Here is a 19,433-nt window from a genome sequence, read left to right as displayed (position 1 = left end):
TGTAGCCATATAAAACATTAACACAATTTACATAAAAATGACTCTTCAAAGTGACTTTTGAACATTGTCTGACAGCTTCCCTGTAGCACTAATGGGACCTCACCACGGACCTGAATATGGTCCACTGAATTGATGGCTTCACTCATTCTTCAATCAAGCTCTAACAAATTCATTTGCCAAAATAAGCAAATTATTTACAAAATAATTGTCCACAAAGAGTTTAAAATGTTTTTCTTCTGAGTAATGGCAATGTCTGTCTACAAATTTTACTTTACCACAAGAATTTGACATTCAGTATTTAGGTCCTGAGCATGCTCAGGTGTCATTGTTCAGGTACTGATAACTCAGGGTGGTGGCATGCTAGCACTAACACATCAATTTACACACTTTTCCCATCTGTTTTGAGAAATGCTTTGGCTACTTTTGAGTTGAATTCATGGAATTCTGTTGTTCAGATAGTCATGAAAAAAAAAAAAAGGCCCATGCATGAATGAATGGATGATGCAGGCATCGCTAAAGGTCTAAAAAAAATAAAAATAAAAAAAACGCTAAACAAACATAAAAAAATATCAAACAAAAAAATCTAGGCACATTATTTTTGAAGTGTTTATCTGCTTTGTTCATTACTAACAACACTAATGATGGATAGCTGCCTCCTCCAAGTCTTTAACTTCCTACAGCATGAATATAACTTAATGTAGAAATAGTAAATCAAAAAAGCATTCTCAACTGCACTGCTGTTGTCTTCTGTCCAGGTTAGCACAGGCATGTTAGAAAGAAAAATCCGGGGCCACTGCCAGGGGAGATCTCGGGTCTTAGGGAGGGTAGACCAAAATCTATTAATGTTCTTCACAACATGTCTATCATGAGTTGTTCAGAGACAGTGGAGACTTGGAAAATAGTGGATCTATGGCAATAGTAAGAGGCTAAGTCACAGTATAAAGTACATGGCTTAAGCCACATTATACATTTCCAAGCTGCTAAGCAAAAGACTTCAACACTTTGTCCCAGGCCCTGTAAATCCTGGCAGTGGCCCCGACAGAAAATGTAAATATGTTATAACATAAGCATATGAAGCACAGAACAGAAGTCTGTGTCTAAGCAACTATCATGCCATTGTGCAGCTCTGAAATAGCATACCTATCCCAAGTATCTTTCCCAGTTTTGCAAATTAAGGCCACTTGTTCATTTTGGAACCTGAATATCAATAAAAGAAAAGAAATAATGTTTCTTTTACAGCTGAAACAGTTGATGGCCACATCTATATTTGGTAGAATCTCTTCAAATATGTTATTTATTCTAAAATTCAAATCCACTTTAAAAAAAATAAAATTCTCATTGTACTGGTATGATTTACTGAGTGCCAGAACTGAAATCCAGGCTCTTTTGAACTCAATTGGAGCTTCAATTTGCAAGAGCAGAACTTTACCCAATGTGCAAACCACAATGCCAGCTCAAAAGACATAACCCCTATGCCATGGAGTAGTAACCTAGCTATTTCAGATTCTGATGTGATTATCCGCATAGATGCTTGCAGAGTGACAAGTGACTCTGTCCTTTTCCTCTGAACTTAATGAGAAAGGACTGAAAGAACCAAATACCATCCAACTGAGCATACATATTTAAGTGGAAGACAGAATGACTTCCTAATATGTCTTTTAACAGAGGTATATAAAATTATAGCACATGCAATTTCCAAGTAAAATATTCTAGTGCTACTCCACTCTGGACTTAAGTTACAGGTGTTGAAGTATCGCAGTGTTAGCTGTGATAGAACACAAATAATTCAAGTTTCCATTTACTTAATTGAGACAAGTATTTTTCTAAAATTTAATAGAAGAATGAGTAATTTTCTGGAGATTTTGAAATAACCCTGAGAAATTTCAGTTCTAAAGGACTCAATAAAATCCAAGTACATTTTTGAGAGTATGTTTACAAGTTTTAAAAGCAACATACCATATCTTAGTATATACTTTTAGCTTCAACAAATAACCAGGTAGCTTTTGAGACATTTCATATAATGGAGCCTAGAAGCTGCTCACAAGAGAACAGAATACAATGTACAGAAATTCACAATAACTTTTAGGACAATAAAATATTTCATTTTAAAAAAACCAATGTATTCTGAGATTTCCCCATCTATAGCATGCTTAGGTTGATCCAACAAAGCACTTAGACATGTGCTCAACTTTTGTCATGTAGGGAGTCCTATAGGAATTGCAAATATTAATCACATGCTTCGAGCTCATAGTACATTTTTGTGTTTTCTTGCGCTAAATGGAGAATTTTTTAACAAACTGCAGCAGAGGTCTGACTTTTCTGCTCTAGCAACACTTGTTTTTACAGGCTACACCCAGAAAAGTAACCAAATGTACATAGCAGTAGCTATGTAATTAAGTAGCACTTAATTCTCCTACAGATGCATTTCCTCACTAGTGTTTGTGCCCACTCTCTCAGCATTTAAGATGTGCCTAAAAACTCTTTGTATTCAAGAGTCTTTCCCTTTTTCTGTTGTAATTCCATACAAAGTCCACTGGCTTCTTAGGAATCATTTTAACTTAATAGGTTTTATAAAAATCATATTGACATCTTATACTGAGTTGAATGTTTATGTATTAGTTTTAAGTGCACTAGATCATCACACTTTTAATCATAAGAAAATTAATTTAACTTTGCTGAAAACTTTTTCAAGTGTTCTGAACAGGTGCAATCCAGCTGACAGATCCAGCTGTATTCTCATGACCTAGTGGAATACTTTGTTATAGCTTTGGAAGTATCTGGCTATTGTACAAAAAATTAATCTGAAACTTCTTTTTTTAAGTGTTATTACTCCTCTTTTGCACATTTTCTTTACGATGTGCTGTGGCAGTGAAATGGCATACAGTTGTGATTTATTAATATAACAATATTTCATCAAAGTAAAGATTAATAAAAATCCTGGCACTCAAAACATTCTATTCAGCTACATGTTGAAATTCATATTTCTTCAGAATACAGTTAAAATTGGGTATTATACTTTTCCCTGGTTTCTAAGTGTGGTACAGCTTGATTTTAGTACTTTTCTCTCATTGTTTAGCCCATAAAATGCAACTTTTCCATCTGTCAAGGGTTTTATCATGGATGTCTGCTAGTTACAGCTACTCAGGCTACAGAGAGAGGCTGTCATTTAGTGACACAGCTCCCATTTTTCTGCCTGAAGTTACCACCTAAGTTATAAACGGTATAGGAAAATGGACCAGACAAATCTGAAGTAAAAACTTACCCAACTAAAGAGCTTGGTAAAGCAGATGAGATGAAGATGCATTTTCTTTCAATTTTTCAGGTCACATGGCAAATGTGATTTCAAAAAAAATGCGAATATTTGGATTGTGTGCAGTTAGATGAACAAGTCCAAGTGCACGATTTCTGATGGCTTTGCAAAGGAAGCTTTGATAGGATGTGGTATCGCAACAAGGTGAGTAATTTGTAACTTGTAAAAGTAACTTGTAATTTCTTATTCAACGCAGTAGGTCAGCACACACCAAAAGTTGAGTGAAATCCTGACTTTGCTGTATGTGCAGTATGACTTTTAGCATTGACTTCACTGGAGTTAGGATTCCATTGAACAAAGCCTAGAGGCTCAAAGCTTGTGATTTACAGATGAGCGCTATGTCGTTACAGTGCGTTTCAAGCATAGGAGCCATCCTGCAGAGTGAAACCTATGATTTCTCTCTTACTTCCCTGTTCTATATTACCAAGGATGTAAATACGAAAAAACAGCCCCAACTCATTGTTTCTATAACTTCGGCTGTAACTATTGCTTCTACACCTGAGTACACAATCCTCTTTGACATCATGATCTGCTCAGTAGCGGGGACTCCAGTAAACAGTTTTGCATGTGATTAAGGGCAAGCAGGTGAATGGTAGCTTGCAGTGGGCAATATTTTTACTGTCAGAAAATTTTTAGTCGGGATGAGGAATAAACAGCACCAACTTTTAAGCAATGAAGAAACAATCTGTAGTTTTCTTTCATGTTATCACCACTGTTCAGATTGTTTTCCATAGACCTTTAAGACACATATGGATAGTAGATATATCCCTACTCACCTGCACATGAACTAGATTGGAGAGCAAGACACTTGATGCAAGAACTTCACTTACTTTTGTGCATACTCAAGAGACAATCCAGATTTTAGAAGTGTCTTTAATAAGTATTTGATCGTTTGATCAAATTCTAAATCTGTGTGACATAAAGCCAATTTTGTATACAATTTTTCCTGCTTCAGTCATGTTTACATCCTTGACGTTTAATAAAATAATCCTATAACAGAAATGGAGGAAGTGATAACTGAATGCCCATATTTCACCTGTGAGCAGGTCTCAGGTGAAACTATGAGTTTTTTTGCAGACAGATCTCTGAACATAGTGATCTATTTGCATACACACTGTTAAAAAACCAAAAATTCACTTAGATTAAATTAAAGATCCAAATAGTTGAAAGTGGGTCATTTTAAGGGAAAATTTGCTTTTGTGCTTGTGTGGAAATAACAAGTAAATACATCACGTGACTGATGTACTGTGAATTGCAGCAGTACTAGAGTGAAAGAGGATGAGTAAAGGAAAAAAGTCATCTCAAGAATCTATCTGATATATCAGATATCACCATCAGAGCCTGCTCAAGGTTTTTGGACAGAATCACAGCTGTGATAAAGAGGTGACAAAGGAGGGCTTGCAACCTCAGGTCACTACTTCTGCCTGGGGAATGGGTGAGCCAGGTGGTCGCTGCTGCTCCTGGAAGCGTATCCCCCTCCTCTGCCAGGAATAGCAGCTGCCCCACGAACACCAGCCCTGCCTGGGCTGGCAGCAGGGGCAGTAGCTGTAACCAGCCTGGCTTTCCAAAGCTCTTGCATAGCCAAACCAGGCAGAGCCCTACTGCTTCTCTCACCAGCCTACTGCCTGCTTCATACACACCTAAAATTAGCTCTTGCTAAAACTATACTTTTTCTTTTCCTGGAAATGAGCCATCATGGTCACTCTTTAAGAACAATTTTAAACAATGTTTATCTGTGCCTTTTATGTATGAGAGCTGTATTTCTAGAATTTAATATGATTGTCCTGGAAACACTGCAGATTCTGTGTACTAATTAGCTTTTAAAAGTACTTAGTACTTTTGTCATCAATGACCCATTAAAGAATGACATCTGAATGAGAAAATCACAACCAAAGAGAAGTTCAAAGCATATGAGCTATTGCATTAAGAAAAAGTGTGCTAAATAGTTAATTGGTTTAAATAGATGTTTGACTGGGAACAGTGAATGCTGTATTCATTTGACAAGGATGCAGAATTACTGGAATTTCTTTCTATGTATAAATACACATGAATATTTTATGATACTCATATGCGCATGACATCAATACACGTGCTGTTCAGCAGTTCTTACTAGAATAAGGATGTTAGGTAATGCTGGGTTTTGTTTTATAGGACTGTAACATGTGAGGACTTAGGATTTAGGATTTTTATGGGAATTCTAGCTGTAATGTCTGATCAGTTGGTTCAAGGTGGAGCTCAAATTAAAACTTAACTGCAGCAGGTAGCCTAAACAGTGACCTGAGGAGAAAGGCACACACCCAAACAAGTGATGATCATTCTCAAAGAATATGTAAGAAAAATACAAATACTGTTTTTCAGGGCTACAAACACAACCTCCCATTGGAGGCCAGTTCTGCAGCTACTTTGTGATACACTTAATACTGATGACAATTCTGCATGTCATAGTCTGGACTGAAGCTCTTTATATACACTGAAGTATATCCCTCTAGAATAACACAGTCCCATCACTAAAGTATTATACACTATGCTAGTAATCTCAACTTGCCCAAATTGATAAAACTAGGATTGGCATTTCAAACTTACTTTTTGAACTTGTTTATTATTCCACTTTCATTTTTCTTCATGTCATGCACCATCTTTTGAAGCTTCCTGTAAGGTATTAAACAAAGCTTGATTAAAATTGCTATGTGATTGAACACCCATTCATATAAATTAAGAAAAATACAGGAACTGCATTTCCAGTAATATTTCTCACATCAAAAATGCTTAAGGTACGTTCAATAAGTAGTTTAGTTGCAAAATCATTTGTGTACAAAGTTTCCCGCATTTTTTAACAAAGCTCTTCGGCATGATTTTTATTATCCTTCTCCTTAATACAATTAAGGCCAGTTTAAACAACTGATTTAAAAGCAAGTGCATCAGGAAAGAACATCATTGCCTAAATTAATGGTTCAGAATATTTCAGTGTTAACGTTTTGTTCAGAATTGACTTCATAACACTCCACAGCTATAATAGGAATGCTTTCTAGTTCCTGACCCTACATGAGTAATTTTATCAGTGGACAGTTCTCTGTCATTCTATGTTTTAGTCTTGCTTTACTTATATGTGATACATGATCAAGCTACCAAAGACTCTTGGAAGCTTTGCTTACAAAGACAAGTATAAACATCAAAGTATTCTTTCCCTTTTTTAAAGCTTTAAACTTGAAACCTTAATATGCACAAAGTTCAGTAATATAGAAAGCTTTGCCAAAAACCATCTTCCACCTTCATCATTAGTAATTGCAGCTGTCTCAAAAATTAAAATAACCTCTTCAAAGGAAATTGGAATTAGATGAGAATTAGCTAAACAAAAATCAGGAAATAATTGTACATTATGTGATTGTTTGTCTGCAGTCCGGGCTTCAGGCTGAGCTGACATGTAGCCACTCAAGTCATCATGTAGTGGTAGAGTATTAGATTTATGCCAAGAGGGATTTTCCTACATCTGCTACTGATTTTAGAGAAATTGTGGTAGTTAGTGACAATTAATCCCAGTGAGTACTTGTAAGTTTTCAGAATCCTGAAATAAATAACAAAGCTGAATTTTAGTCTTAATGTTTATTAACAGAATAGAAAAATCTCATCCTTTCATTATGTCAACTGTAATTGAAGGCTATTCCACATTTTTAGCAGCTCTGTAATACAACAACATGGACTATCCTGCTCTGACGAGCTAAGTCATGGGTCTGATACATAAAGAGTATTCCTAGAGCCTAAATCTTTGCCTAATTCTACTTAAAAAACAATTCAACGTATTCTTTTTAGGTTCTCAACTGAGCAAACAAAGAATCATGAGAATAACTGACAAATAATTGACAAGCACATCTTTAACTGTTGCTCAAAACTCATACTATTAATTTACAGTAAAAGGATATAGCGTTACCTGCTGATATAAAAAAAAAGAAAAATACTTATAGATGTGAGAAACAGATGCACAGCAAAATGTTTCAAAATTTCCTGCAACAATGCACTACATCTATGAGAATAGCTTGGATTATTATCTAAACTAGCTAGATACGTTAAAACTGCAAAGCTAGGGTAAAGATCTCAGAACTACTTCTGCTTTTGTGTGGGTGGTTCCCCCTCTCCCTCCCCTAATACATTCAGCTTCTGGTTATGCTTGAAACATCATAAATAGCCATCTTCTGCAGTTTACTGTTTCTGTCTTGTGCCCCAGCTGGCACCTGGCAGTGTCTATAAATGAAAAGTAATGAGGAATGAAAAGAATGAGAGGTGATTTAAATGGTTTAGTTCTAGTTTGGGGAGAATGGTTGTTCGCAAGCATTTTTGTCCTTTTCAAAAAGGCTTGCCAGCCTTTAATTAGAAATGCATGTAAGCATCAGTTTGTTAGAGATAGGAACCTCCAAAAAATTTTTTTTAAAAAAAATTCCACTGTAGATTTAGATCTGAATATTGCTTACTGCTAGTCTCTGACATGCATGTAGCTTTACATTGGTAAAATCATGCCTTTATTTTCAAAAAAGGTGTTCCATTTTTCACACGGATGATTTTATTTTATATTGTCACTTTGGTCTCTAAGTCCCCCTCCCTCTCAAAATAAAAACCACCCTAAAATTTGCAAATAGAGGTACCCAGCGCAGTTTGCTTTTCATTTGATCATATTTAGGTGAATTGATTAGATTATCACAGGTGTCCATGCGTGCTGAATAAGGCTATAGTTCAAGAGAGCATTTTAATACATATTTCAAAAAAAAGCATTTAGAGATAATCATATATGCCTCTACTAGTGTGATCAGTTATTTTTACCATGCAAATGGACTCAAATCAAAACATTCCAACTTTTGCATAATCAGATTTCCTAAAAATCTCTGCCTCTTTTAATCATCATTCTTTTTCTGGAGTCATTTCATTTTCTATTTACAAATTGTCATACATTACGGAATATCTAATATGTATTTGTGTGAATTTTTTCAATTTTTAAAGTTACATAGCTCTTGTAAGAGTTGCTAGAGTACTTAAGTTTGTTGCCTCTGGACAGCTTAACTTGTATCAAGCCTGTGAGTAAGTAGATAACCAGTGCATTGTATAGTGGTAAGTGCAGTAAGTCATCAAGCATGGATGATCTCCAGTTCAAGTGGAATCCCCTTTGACCCATGAAGTTGAACAAGCTGCAAAAACCAGTCTGTCCAGTTAGCTAGAGACAGAGATTTCTCAAGGTGCTCGTTAATACAATAGGCTACAACTGACAAGTTTTACAAAGAGCTGTCTCTCCGACTTGTGATTTTGCAGAGACAGTAGAAAAGATGAGGCAGATAGCAAGAGGATCCTCCAAACCTTAAGGGTCTCAAACCCAAACGCCATTCCAGAGCAATGAGGAAAGTTAAGCACAGGAGGGCATTTATACACTTAACATTTCGCCTGTATTTGCATATCTGACTAGTTCTCAAACACTTTTTGTCTGACTCTCAAATACTTTTCTTTATGTAAGACAATACACCAAGTAAAGAGGTTCATTGTGGGAGGAACTTAACAGAGCAGCAACCCTGAGAGTATCTAGGAAATGGAGGCTACCGTGGCCCAAAGTAGACAGCCTTTGCTTCAGGTCCATAACTACAACCTTCTTTATTCACAACACATCTGAGTCAGGACCTTGTTGCCAATTAATGTTTATTCCCTAGTCGTTCTCTTGGGATGAGCAGATACTAGAAACATTCAAAGACCTCAGTCAGCTAATACTGTAAATGAAAATAATAAGTACTGCTAGTTTTACCTTCCATTGTATGTAATCAAAGATAATTAAGAGATCAAACTTGAGTTGTTTCTTAACCGCAAGCACCAACTCTTCATTCAACTTGGTTGAGAACTTTTTGTGTCAAATCAGACTTGCAGATAAAGGTGCAGTCTGTGTCATTGCTAATTTCTGAAAACACCTTTAAGCAACAGATAGCTATTTTGAGATCCAGTTTAATTTTGACAGATATAGCCTGGACGGGACCCTTTGATCAGGAACTCACTGCACACAGGATTTTCAAACTTCTGCAGATGAAAAGTTTGGAAGTCTTGGCTCTAGGTGCTTCTAAAAAATTTTAGGTTTCTTTCAAATACATTAGAAATGCTACATGTTGGAGGGAATGACAAAAAAAAAAAAAAAGACTGTTTAATGAAACCTAAAAGGAAACACTTTTTAGCCCTATGTTGCTTTTTTTCAGATCTTATCTATTTTGGCCTCCAGCAATTCAGGATTATCAGATGCACTGACAAAGGGGTCAGTAGCTGTGATACATCCGTAAAGGAAGGCAGAAAGGTTTATCATTGTAAATACAATATACCCTGAAAGAAGGATTTGCTGTGTCACACAATACCTAGCTGCGCTCAAGGACTGGCAGAGCTGCCTTGACATAAGCCAAAATGAAACAAAACCACCCTCTCTTTGATCCAGTCACAGCTCAGCGTATGAGGAATGCACGTCAAGTGAAGGGTGATGGGTGGGCCGGGGTGACACATCCCCGCTCTCAAGCATCAGCTCCTTTGCATACAAGCTATCCCACAAAAGCTTCCCAAAGTTAAAATAATTTAAGAAAGAGAAAAATATAAATAACATGACGAAGAAGGAAGTATGTAATAAGGTTTCTACTCAGATGTGAGATGAGGTATAGAGTCCCCAGACTTGAGAAAGAGAAGTCTGTCTTTATTTCAGACAGATCTCTGTAACATGAAATTTTCCCACCATTTAGACTAATTTTTCAGAAACTGTATTTATCAGTATTATAAATACCTGAAGACATTTACAAATATATACTATGTAAATACGCATATCATGGCTCAGAGCAGTCGGCATGAACGGCTCCTCAGTGCCTGCTGTCCCTGGGAACAGAGAGGGATCTCCTGCATGCATGAACAGCATGGTTCACCTTCTCATGCACAGTGAATCCAGTACTTTGGACTTTCAGCACACAGATGGTTGTTGATTTTGTAGTTGTACAGCTGCCTACATCACATGGCAAGTGACAGCCCATAGCGAGTGACAACCCTCTGCTGTAAGAATATACCATGCTGTCTCTGGGGTGGGAAGACTGGGCACAGTTGCTTCAGAGCATCTGGCTGTGAGCACAGATGTGTGCACTTGCAGTTGGGAGGGGTGCTCATAATGGTTTTGGAAACAGGGTTGACTGCAGTGTCAGTAGGGAGTGGTGGCAAAACAAAACAGTCTCAAGTGAATCACAGGAAGATTTCTATATTACAAGCACACTTATTTCTGTTTATCCGGAGGACTAGAATTATACCTCCTTAAGTTTCTGATGCTTACAAGACTGTCTGAATTATCTGTTGTGCCTCTTGAAAAATTCCCATCTGCACTCATGGACCAGTTTATTTTAAAAAGAGCGGAATTTTGAACAGGGTATATTCAGGAAGGTGTGCAAGAGAAGCTTTGTAAGCAACATTGACACATTCAATATTAATTGACCTGTGTATTCCTTCTCCTCCTCTTAGTGTCAGTTAGATCTTTAACTGATAAAGTTGAACTGGTTTCAAAATAGTAATAAAAATTTTAAGAAATTATGACACTGTAAATCAGTCAGTTTGCACTCAATGTTTTAAGTTTTTATACCTTTTTAGGTACATCTGTTTGTCACTGACAGGGTACCCTGTAGTTCTGTATCTAGAAAGTCCCATTTTCTGAAGATCATTACTACCTCCATTCACTTAAAGACTGTAGGTAGGTGTAGCCCTCATTTTTGTCTTGAGAAAGGAAAGGCAGCATAACAGATCATGTAAAAACAAAAAGTAGTTATTTCTTGTTTTTCAGACAGATTCAAATGTTTAGCATGGGAAACCCAAAACAGGATTTAGTAAATACAAATTTAGACTTAAAACAAAAACATCTCCAAAAAACCCCACTCTGCTTCAGCTACAAAGTCTTACAGAAAAGAACCACAAAAAAGAAAACAGAAAGCAAGGAAGAGTATAATGTAATTTGAAGAATAAAAGCTAAGTTATTAGAAGATAAAAACAAAAATCAAAGAGCAGAAAATTAAAAATGACTACAGCTACGTCTGTTATTTAAAAAAACCCAACACATTAAAACCTGAAACTGAAGAAGGAACAGCATGCCCAGCCCCTTCCTTAACTGCTCCTCACAGCACAGTTATTCCACCACATTCTCCCCAGCTGGTCTTTATTTTTTGTTTCTGTTAGCTTTTAGTTTTATAAACAGGTGTGCAGGTGACCAAATTAAGTTATTGTCTCTGGACAAAGGGGAAGACTCCTGCTTGCTGGGGGAGTGGTGGAAACCCGCTCACCTAGAAGAGGATTTGTGAAAGTACCACTTGAGATTTTGAAAAGCTGGAAGCTCTTATCTTGGACTATCTTCGCAAGCTAAATAAACAAACAGAAAGAGTACCACCTTTCTTACAATAGGCTTCCACTAACACAGTGCTCCTGACATGGTCTTTGTTGAAGAACACAGATCTCAGTGAATCGGGTGAGGGTCTTCATAAGATGTAACTTCATACTACTTGCCAGTTTTGTGCATCTAAACCAACCCAATTAATGATATAAAACAACTTCCACCTCCCTTCTAAATGCTCATTAGAAAGCAAAAGGAAATTCCCAAATACAGAAAGCGTCCGTCAGGTGCTTCAGATCTCCACATGCACATCCCCTAAACCATATGCTATCTGGAACCATGAGAGTGGAGTCCCTTGCAAGGAAACACCAGCTGGCATCAGCTGCTGTGTTGGAGCTGGTGTTTGCAATGGCTGTTACATATGTATAATGCATAAAGACATGACTGAATTCCTGAGGTGCAATCAGATGAACTGCTTTGGTTGCTGCTGGCCTAGGATAGGGAGGTACTGCCCTTCATCCGTGCTGGAGGCTTATCACAGCCCATCCCCTGCAATGCCTTTCATGATGGGAGGGGAAGAAATGTGGAGCTGGAGGTGGTAACCTGTGACACCAAACCAACAGTTCAAGGCATCAGCCTTTGATCTTTATCTGTAAAGCTATCTCAAAGCTGTGAAGAAAGTTGAAAGAGGCTTGCTTATGGGGAGAAGTCATTTACAGATACCTATCTGAGAGGAAGCAGGATCAACAAATTGTCTTCTGCTGTACTCATGAGATACACAAGAGGAAATTACTATGAACAGTTTAGTTTTGTCAAGAGCATTGATTTCTTTTTTTATAAAGTCTAAATAACATCATATTCTGCTTACTTTTCAATCATCCACTATTTTGTCTAAAGGCAAAACCCTTAATTAGAGCAGGTGTGTGTTTACATGGTACACATGGAAGCACAAAAAGGCTAAATATTGATTATACTTTTCATCTTCACATGCCCTCTATCTAACCTTCACAAAGAAGCTGTCAGTCTCTTTTACTAGTAAGTACATTGCGCATTGGAAAAACCTATGCAGATTTATCAGTGGGGCTGAAACAACTGAAGCCCTGTCAATAACACCAACTGCTTGGTGCAACTGCTTCCTCATTTTAGACCAAGGCTGGGGATTGTTCTGAGTATGAATGGACACTGTATCAGATTTCATGTATTTAAATTGCAAAGTATTTTTTGCAATTACTCTTTTTTCTTTTATTTCACTGATATGAGTAGTGGCCCTGGTTCCTGTTATCTTTCTTTACTGCTTGTGGGAACTTCATAGGTGTTGTAGAGTATCAGAAAGCAGTGACAGCCAGGCACTTCAGTATAGTTTTTAAAATACAGATATTTAATAAAAGCTGAAGGCATTTGAGGTTTGGACACCTCTTCCTGCTTATCCAGCTTGCTCTTCCCTTTATCCCAACCGGATAATAGGGATACTGTACATAGTACAGAGAATAATTAGCTATTATGATATGGTAAGTGAGTATCGCACATCACTTCTTGACATAAAAAGTTAAAGATCTTTTCTGTTCTGTAACTGACCTGTTCTGTTCCGAGTCTTTTGGTTAACTGATACCTTTTATGCATGAGCTGATGCATTAAAAAAAAAAAAAACACACACACAGCAGCTACATTCACAAGGCCTTTCCATTTTTCTGAAAGGTTTGCAAGCAGCAGAGGAAAACTAAATGCATTAGCTTGTTCTAAATACAGTTCCAGTTCTAAATACAGCTCTGTGCCTTCCTGAAGGACTAGGACCTTACAGCCTGGTAGATTAAGGAGAGCAAGGGCAGAAATTTAAGAGAGTACGGTGGTTTTTATATTTCCCCAAAAAGAGGAAGCACGAAGCCACTGCACTGAAGTGAACTAAGACAGGACTTGGTATGGACTGAGAAAATTAACCTCTGTCAGTGGTAACACTACTTTTAGTCACAATTCTACAAGCATTTTTTGAAAGGTGAGGTAACATTCCTGTCATTCATGCAGGCATGTAGATTGAAGACATGCTACAGTCACATGAAAGACATGAAAGTGAACGAAAAAGAACACTGAGTCAATTGAACAGAAAAAGATGAAGGCTTAATTTTGATGTGGTTGTTCCAACATAGTGAGTTCTTCTGTTTTTCCTCCTCTTTCACAAATTTTAAATCTGCCATTTTAGTTCTCGTCACCTATTGAAGGACATAGAAAAAGTCTATGTCTAACTCTGTAATGGGCTTGACCAAGATTTAGACATGTGCTTAAATATCTGGCTAACTTCAACTGCCTTAAAGTTAGGTAAATACTTAAATTTTGTTAGGCTCTTGCTAATATGGTCACATAAGCTCTGACATAAGATAAATAAATTTCCTTTATTATCTGCATATAGTCTCCATCGGTGTCTTTGTGTCATTTAAGACTGCTACTAAAATACATTTCAAATGCAGTGATTTTAATCCAATAAGTTCATGCACTATGAAAGGATGAAAAAATGGTGTGCTTTTTCAATGGGCTGGAAAACTTTGTGGGCTCAGTAGTTTGAAGGCAAGGTGCTGTGTGCACTAGAGAAGAGGGAGGCTTTTCTAAACAGCATCTTAACCCTTCTTAAAACAAAAGTGCATTTATATGCATAATGGTCTGTATTTGCTCTACCGAACAGTGCTCTGACAGCCAAATAAAACAGAGCAGAGCTTCTAGATACAGCATTAAACTTTAGGAGTAGGCCAATGGGAGTGTTTAAAGACAAAATAACCCCAGATATCTTAATGCTGCCCAATATTCTCAAGTCACTCACATTGGTTCCAAGACAGTTGCTTTTATGTATATGGGTTCTAAATACACTGAGTAGATCTAAGAAGTTGAGAATCACAAATTTTAGGATTTTTATAAATTTGCATTGCTTTTTGTGGAGCCAAAATTTGTCTTAAAGTATTGTATTATTGGTTCTGTTCATACTTGCTCAGTGTGAATAACAGTAAAGGAAAAAAATCCCTTTTTCATTCTCTGACAAGATTTTTCCCTCTCCCAAGCAGGTTCTCTACAGGAATGCCTGAGCTGGAAGGAGACAGGAGCTCTCTCTTCTTCCTCTCTAAAGCAAAGCTTTTTTTTGACTTTCAATTTTTTTTTTTTTTTTCCACCCATTAGCAACTGAAGTGTAGCAACTAATTCCCTCTGTGTATTTTTCCTAAAGTAATGTAATGCTTATAGCAAAAAATCGCAGATGTATTTTATGCCTTTAGCATTAAATTATTATAGTGACTACCTTTGGCATTGAATTCCCTTTAGCCGAAGTGTACCCTGTGACAGGGGTACAGGACAATGGACACTTTTTGACACATCTGATGCAGACTAACAAACACTGCTGTACTTAGGCTGAAAGTGTTTTTGCTCAAGTTACAGAAGCATTGTATCCATCATAGGTGTGGGGTGGCACTGGCAGGGATCTAATAGAGGCTACTTATGGACCTGTTTTGTTTATTTTGTACTGAAGTCTATCAAATTTTGTTAGAACTTTGGAGCAGTATTTTGGTCCTTAGTGCTATTAGGCCACATGGGCTGCCACTGAAACGGGAAATTCTGCTCTTCTGTGCCCTCAGTGCTTACCCAGCTATGATGAATCATGGAACTTCCAGCTGGGAGACCGACTTCTTTTTTCTTTTGCCAATTTAGATACCAGCAGGCAGATCACGTGGTCATGGGAACCCTAGTACCAGCGTGAGGGTGGAGAGGAGTGGCAGGGCGAGGAGGGGCATTGGGAGGGTGGAAGAAAGGGACCTACTCTTTTGGCAGCAGCTCAAACTTACTCAATCAGCCACATAACTACAGCTTATGTACTTCTTGCATAGATGCCTATAGTGCCCATATTTTAAGGCATGAAGGAATGATTCAGCCTTATAACATATCCACTTGTATTAATGGGCTACTTCAACCAGTTGCCCTTGTATTAAGCTTGAAAAATATATGCTCATGTTTTTCATATTAGTGCCTCCAGATGCATTATTTTAATTCTTTCTAAAGTATTTACTGTGTAGTATATAATTTGTTGAGGTCATAAGCCTGTAGCATTGTACATCTGGCTTTGTTTACATCTGAAAAATGAATTTGTTAAAAATGTATATACAGTAGATCAGGATAAAGATGCTAACAGAATTTCCAAACTTCTTTTACTTCTCAGTCATTTACTATGGCTGTCACAAAAAAAAAAACACTTATTTACACAGTATGCTAAGTCCTTTCACAGTCTACCAAATATCTAAGATGGTCCTCTACAACCGAATGAGAAAATACTGTCACTTTCAGCCATTGTTTTCCATCACTTTTCCAATTCTGTTGTCTGCTGAGCACATAAAACCAGTGATATTTCCTTTTGAAAAGTAATATTTGCTTATCTGTCATATTGTAACATGCCTTTGGGTACTTAGACTAAAAAAGATGTTATATAAAGCTAAAATTAGTCCCCTAATTAAAAAGGGAAATTTTAATTTTAATTTTTAAATTAGTCCTGCAACAAACATTTTAAAAGCCACATAAAACACATAATGAAAAAACCTACATAGTGAGAAGAGTGCATTCTTTCTTTTCTAATGATCAGGGACTTATAAATCATCTGCACAAGTGAAGATGGCTAAAAATTACTTTGAACTTGATTTCTGCAGTCATATGGTTACCTATGAAAGAAGTAGTGCTCTTGCATTTCCATCAAATAGAGCGAGTCACAAATTTCCCTTGTTACAGGATGCATACAGTAATGGACTACAGTGGAGAAGCACAGTTTAATCCTGAACTGTACTCATCCAAACTAAAAGGAAATATTGGAATTTTTTAAAGGTCAAAAGTTTCAGTTAACGTTATTGTCAAAGTTATTAACATTAAGTAAAATGATCTCAACACTACGAGTTGTCATTTTTTCAGTTTCTGTTCTGCAGATAATGTTTTCCTCTAGGTTTGGTCACAATGCTGGAACTGCCAGCAGTGCTGAACCTCCATATTTCACTCGTTCTTTAAACAGAAAGCAAACCCAATGGAATTCTTAGGATATTTAAAAATCTTCCAGTTATACCTTGTCTGGCCTGTTACAACCCTGAATATAATTAGTGAGGATTTTTGATCAGGTTAAATGGTTTTCCAAAACTAAATTCACCAAGCACGACTAAAACTTGATTCCATTGCTCTTCTTTAACTTTTTCAACTGTTGACTTACAAGTTTGCTTCCCAAGACTATCAGGCGGCACAGAGAGATAATAAGTAGCAGAGTAGACCAAAGAGACCTTTTCCAAGGTGAGAAAGGGAAGCACTAAAAACAGTACTTATTTTCAAATAAAGAGATATTTATAGAATTTTCTCCCAATGTGGGAACTCTTCTTCCCCTCCTGATAATCTAATGTCATTTTTCATGTGCTGACACAAGCCGTAACAGTGTTGAGGGCTTTTCTGCAACATTTTATGATTGGCATATTTGCCTTCCAAAAGAAAAGCATCTATCACATTATCGTGTAGTATGCACTACGTAGGTTTTGAATGATTCTGTAAGACACAAACCTGGTACCTGCAATGTCATGTTATGGTTTAACATCTAGCACTCTGCACAGCTGTATGGGGTATAGTTTTTAAAAAACGCCAAAAAATGGTTATGCCGAGTTTTCTGGAAAGATTTTATTTTTTCCATGACCAAGAAAATTAATTCATTGTGTTCTTCGGTTGGCTATTGGTCATTTATTATTAGACTTGAAAGAAAAAAGGGGGCAAATCTTTAGATCCAATCTACACAACTAGTTTTTGCTGAATAACTGACAGTCACAGGCCTAAGACAATGTCACATATGATTGCTGTAGTTGGCAAATGCTCCTACTGTGGGCAGTTATTCTGGCAAAACTACAATATCACTAGAAGAGCTAATTTTATGTGGAAGACTGTATATGAGGCAATGGTGAAATAAGCTATATGCCAGTGACTGAACAATTTTGCTAGCATAAGTAGAATGAAACTATATGTACTATGTAAGAATAGCTGCTCATTGCAGAGGGGACTGGACTAGATGACTTTTAAAAGTCCCTTCCAACCCAAACTATTCTATGATTTTATGATAGCTGATCTTGTGCACAGACTACACTATTACACAGCTAGCTACATACAGAGATTAAACCAGGGCTCTTCACCATAGTTTCAATTTACACCGCATCATTTTATCCACATTGCCATATTTTCATTTAAAACATAGGTAGATCACAGTCACACTTAAAACACACTTTCCTATAAACAGCATCATAGGCAGGAAATTCTATATAAGAATAATTTACTATATGGTGATTTAAGTTAAAAAAAAAGTAGTGGTTTTGGGGGTGGTTTTTTGTTTGTTTGTTTGTTTTTTTTTCTCTCCTCATCAAGAGGGCAGCTTGAAGATTGGTCCAGGCAGGATGACATAGCTGGAAAGAAGGATGATAAATGAGAGAAAAGAGAAAAAAAAAACCCATGAAAGGGATTATTATCGTGAAATGCTTGTGTGGAGACAAGGGAAGAAAGGAGGACAAATACAGATGGGGTGGAGGCTCTGCTATACTGAAGCGTGGGCAGAGGAAGAAGCAACAGAAGTATCTGACAGGGGAAGTCACACTAGGGGCGAAAGCAGGGATTTTTACAGTGGTGTTTGGGGAAGTTTGCATTTCATATCTCATTCCATTCCAAAGTCCAGAGGTGAGAGAGATTCATGAACTGTTTAAGCTGACAGAAAGCTGTAGGAAATAGAGATTTTACAGCCTCACTATTTAATCACAATCCCATGCTTTGTGTGGCAAACTAGACCTAACAATCCTACAGAAAGAACTTTTGTTTGTACACATCAGCACAACAAACGTAGCTGGTGCCCTCCTTTCCCGTGCCTGTGAAATTCAACTTTAAAAACTGCATACAGATGGAACTGTGATTTCATGTGATTTTACATTCAGCCTACATTTTGTTGGGCTAAAACGTTGATGCGCCACAAAAGCTGCTGACGCCACAGCGTTAACTGCGCAGTGGGAAGCTGTCAGGAGAAACTGGAAGCTGAGACAGAAGGCAATGGGTGGTGTCCCAGAAGACCTTCCTGGCTGTTACATCCTTAGGGCGGAGGCAGATTAGACTTTCGCTAGAAAGAAGAGACAAACAGCAGGAGGTAGAAGAGCAGAAGTGAGGGTGCCATGACTTGTGAAGAAGAGATAGCGTTGAGAAGCTAGAAGAGGTTGGTCTGGAAAAATCTCACGCGTGGAACAGTTCTGATTTGGGCCTTTAGACCACTGAGCAGTGTACAAGTAACTGGTGTTTGCATAGCCTTTCCTCCGAAGTCTATACAACTAAAAAGGGCAAAAGACATTAAAGTTGGATGTGGACTTTGGTGCCCAGTTCTGTCATGGGAAGCATTTTCTAGCTTACTTTGAAACTCCAGTTTCTTTCCTGCTTGAGTTTATTTTTGTTATTTTGTCTTGTTCAACTCAATTGATACAATAAACTAGGTTAAAATTTGACTTGAAAAAACAGATTAAGTTTGTTTTCTACAACTCACTATTAACATGAATTAGTAGAACTACTGTAATAAAAGTATTTTCTTACAGTGCAAAACTAATGTTCAGATATTCCCCATTCATTTTCTCAAAAAGTAAATATTCCCTATGATACAACATCGTATACATAGAAGGTATCCGTTTACAGTTAAATATCATTTCACTCCCAAATGAATTCATTTTCTGCTTATACACTTTCAAGAGGAAACGGTACCAGAAAATCCTCTGG

At 37.1% G+C, this 19,433-nt stretch overlaps 1 protein-coding gene across 1 annotated transcript in view; it reads right to left on the bottom strand.

The window, feature by feature from the left end:
* The window catches only part of BLNK (B cell linker), a 109,456-nt gene that overhangs the window by 27,645 nt on the left and 62,378 nt on the right, over nt 1–19,433 (bottom strand). The window contains exons 4-5 of the mRNA XM_086616423.1: nt 5,894–5,959; nt 1,141–1,197 (exon numbers count right to left, since the gene is read on the bottom strand). Coding sequence (XP_086472549.1) covers nt 1,141–1,197; nt 5,894–5,959 — 123 coding nt within the window. The remainder of the gene's footprint in view (nt 1–1,140; nt 1,198–5,893; nt 5,960–19,433) is intronic.

Source organism: Tauraco erythrolophus, chromosome 9, assembly GCF_009769465.1.
Source record: "Tauraco erythrolophus isolate bTauEry1 chromosome 9, bTauEry1.pri, whole genome shotgun sequence".
NCBI lineage: Eukaryota > Metazoa > Chordata > Aves > Musophagiformes > Musophagidae > Tauraco > Tauraco erythrolophus.
Note: the sequence above shows the minus strand (reverse complement) of the source record. Positions and strands in the feature narration are given on the sequence as shown.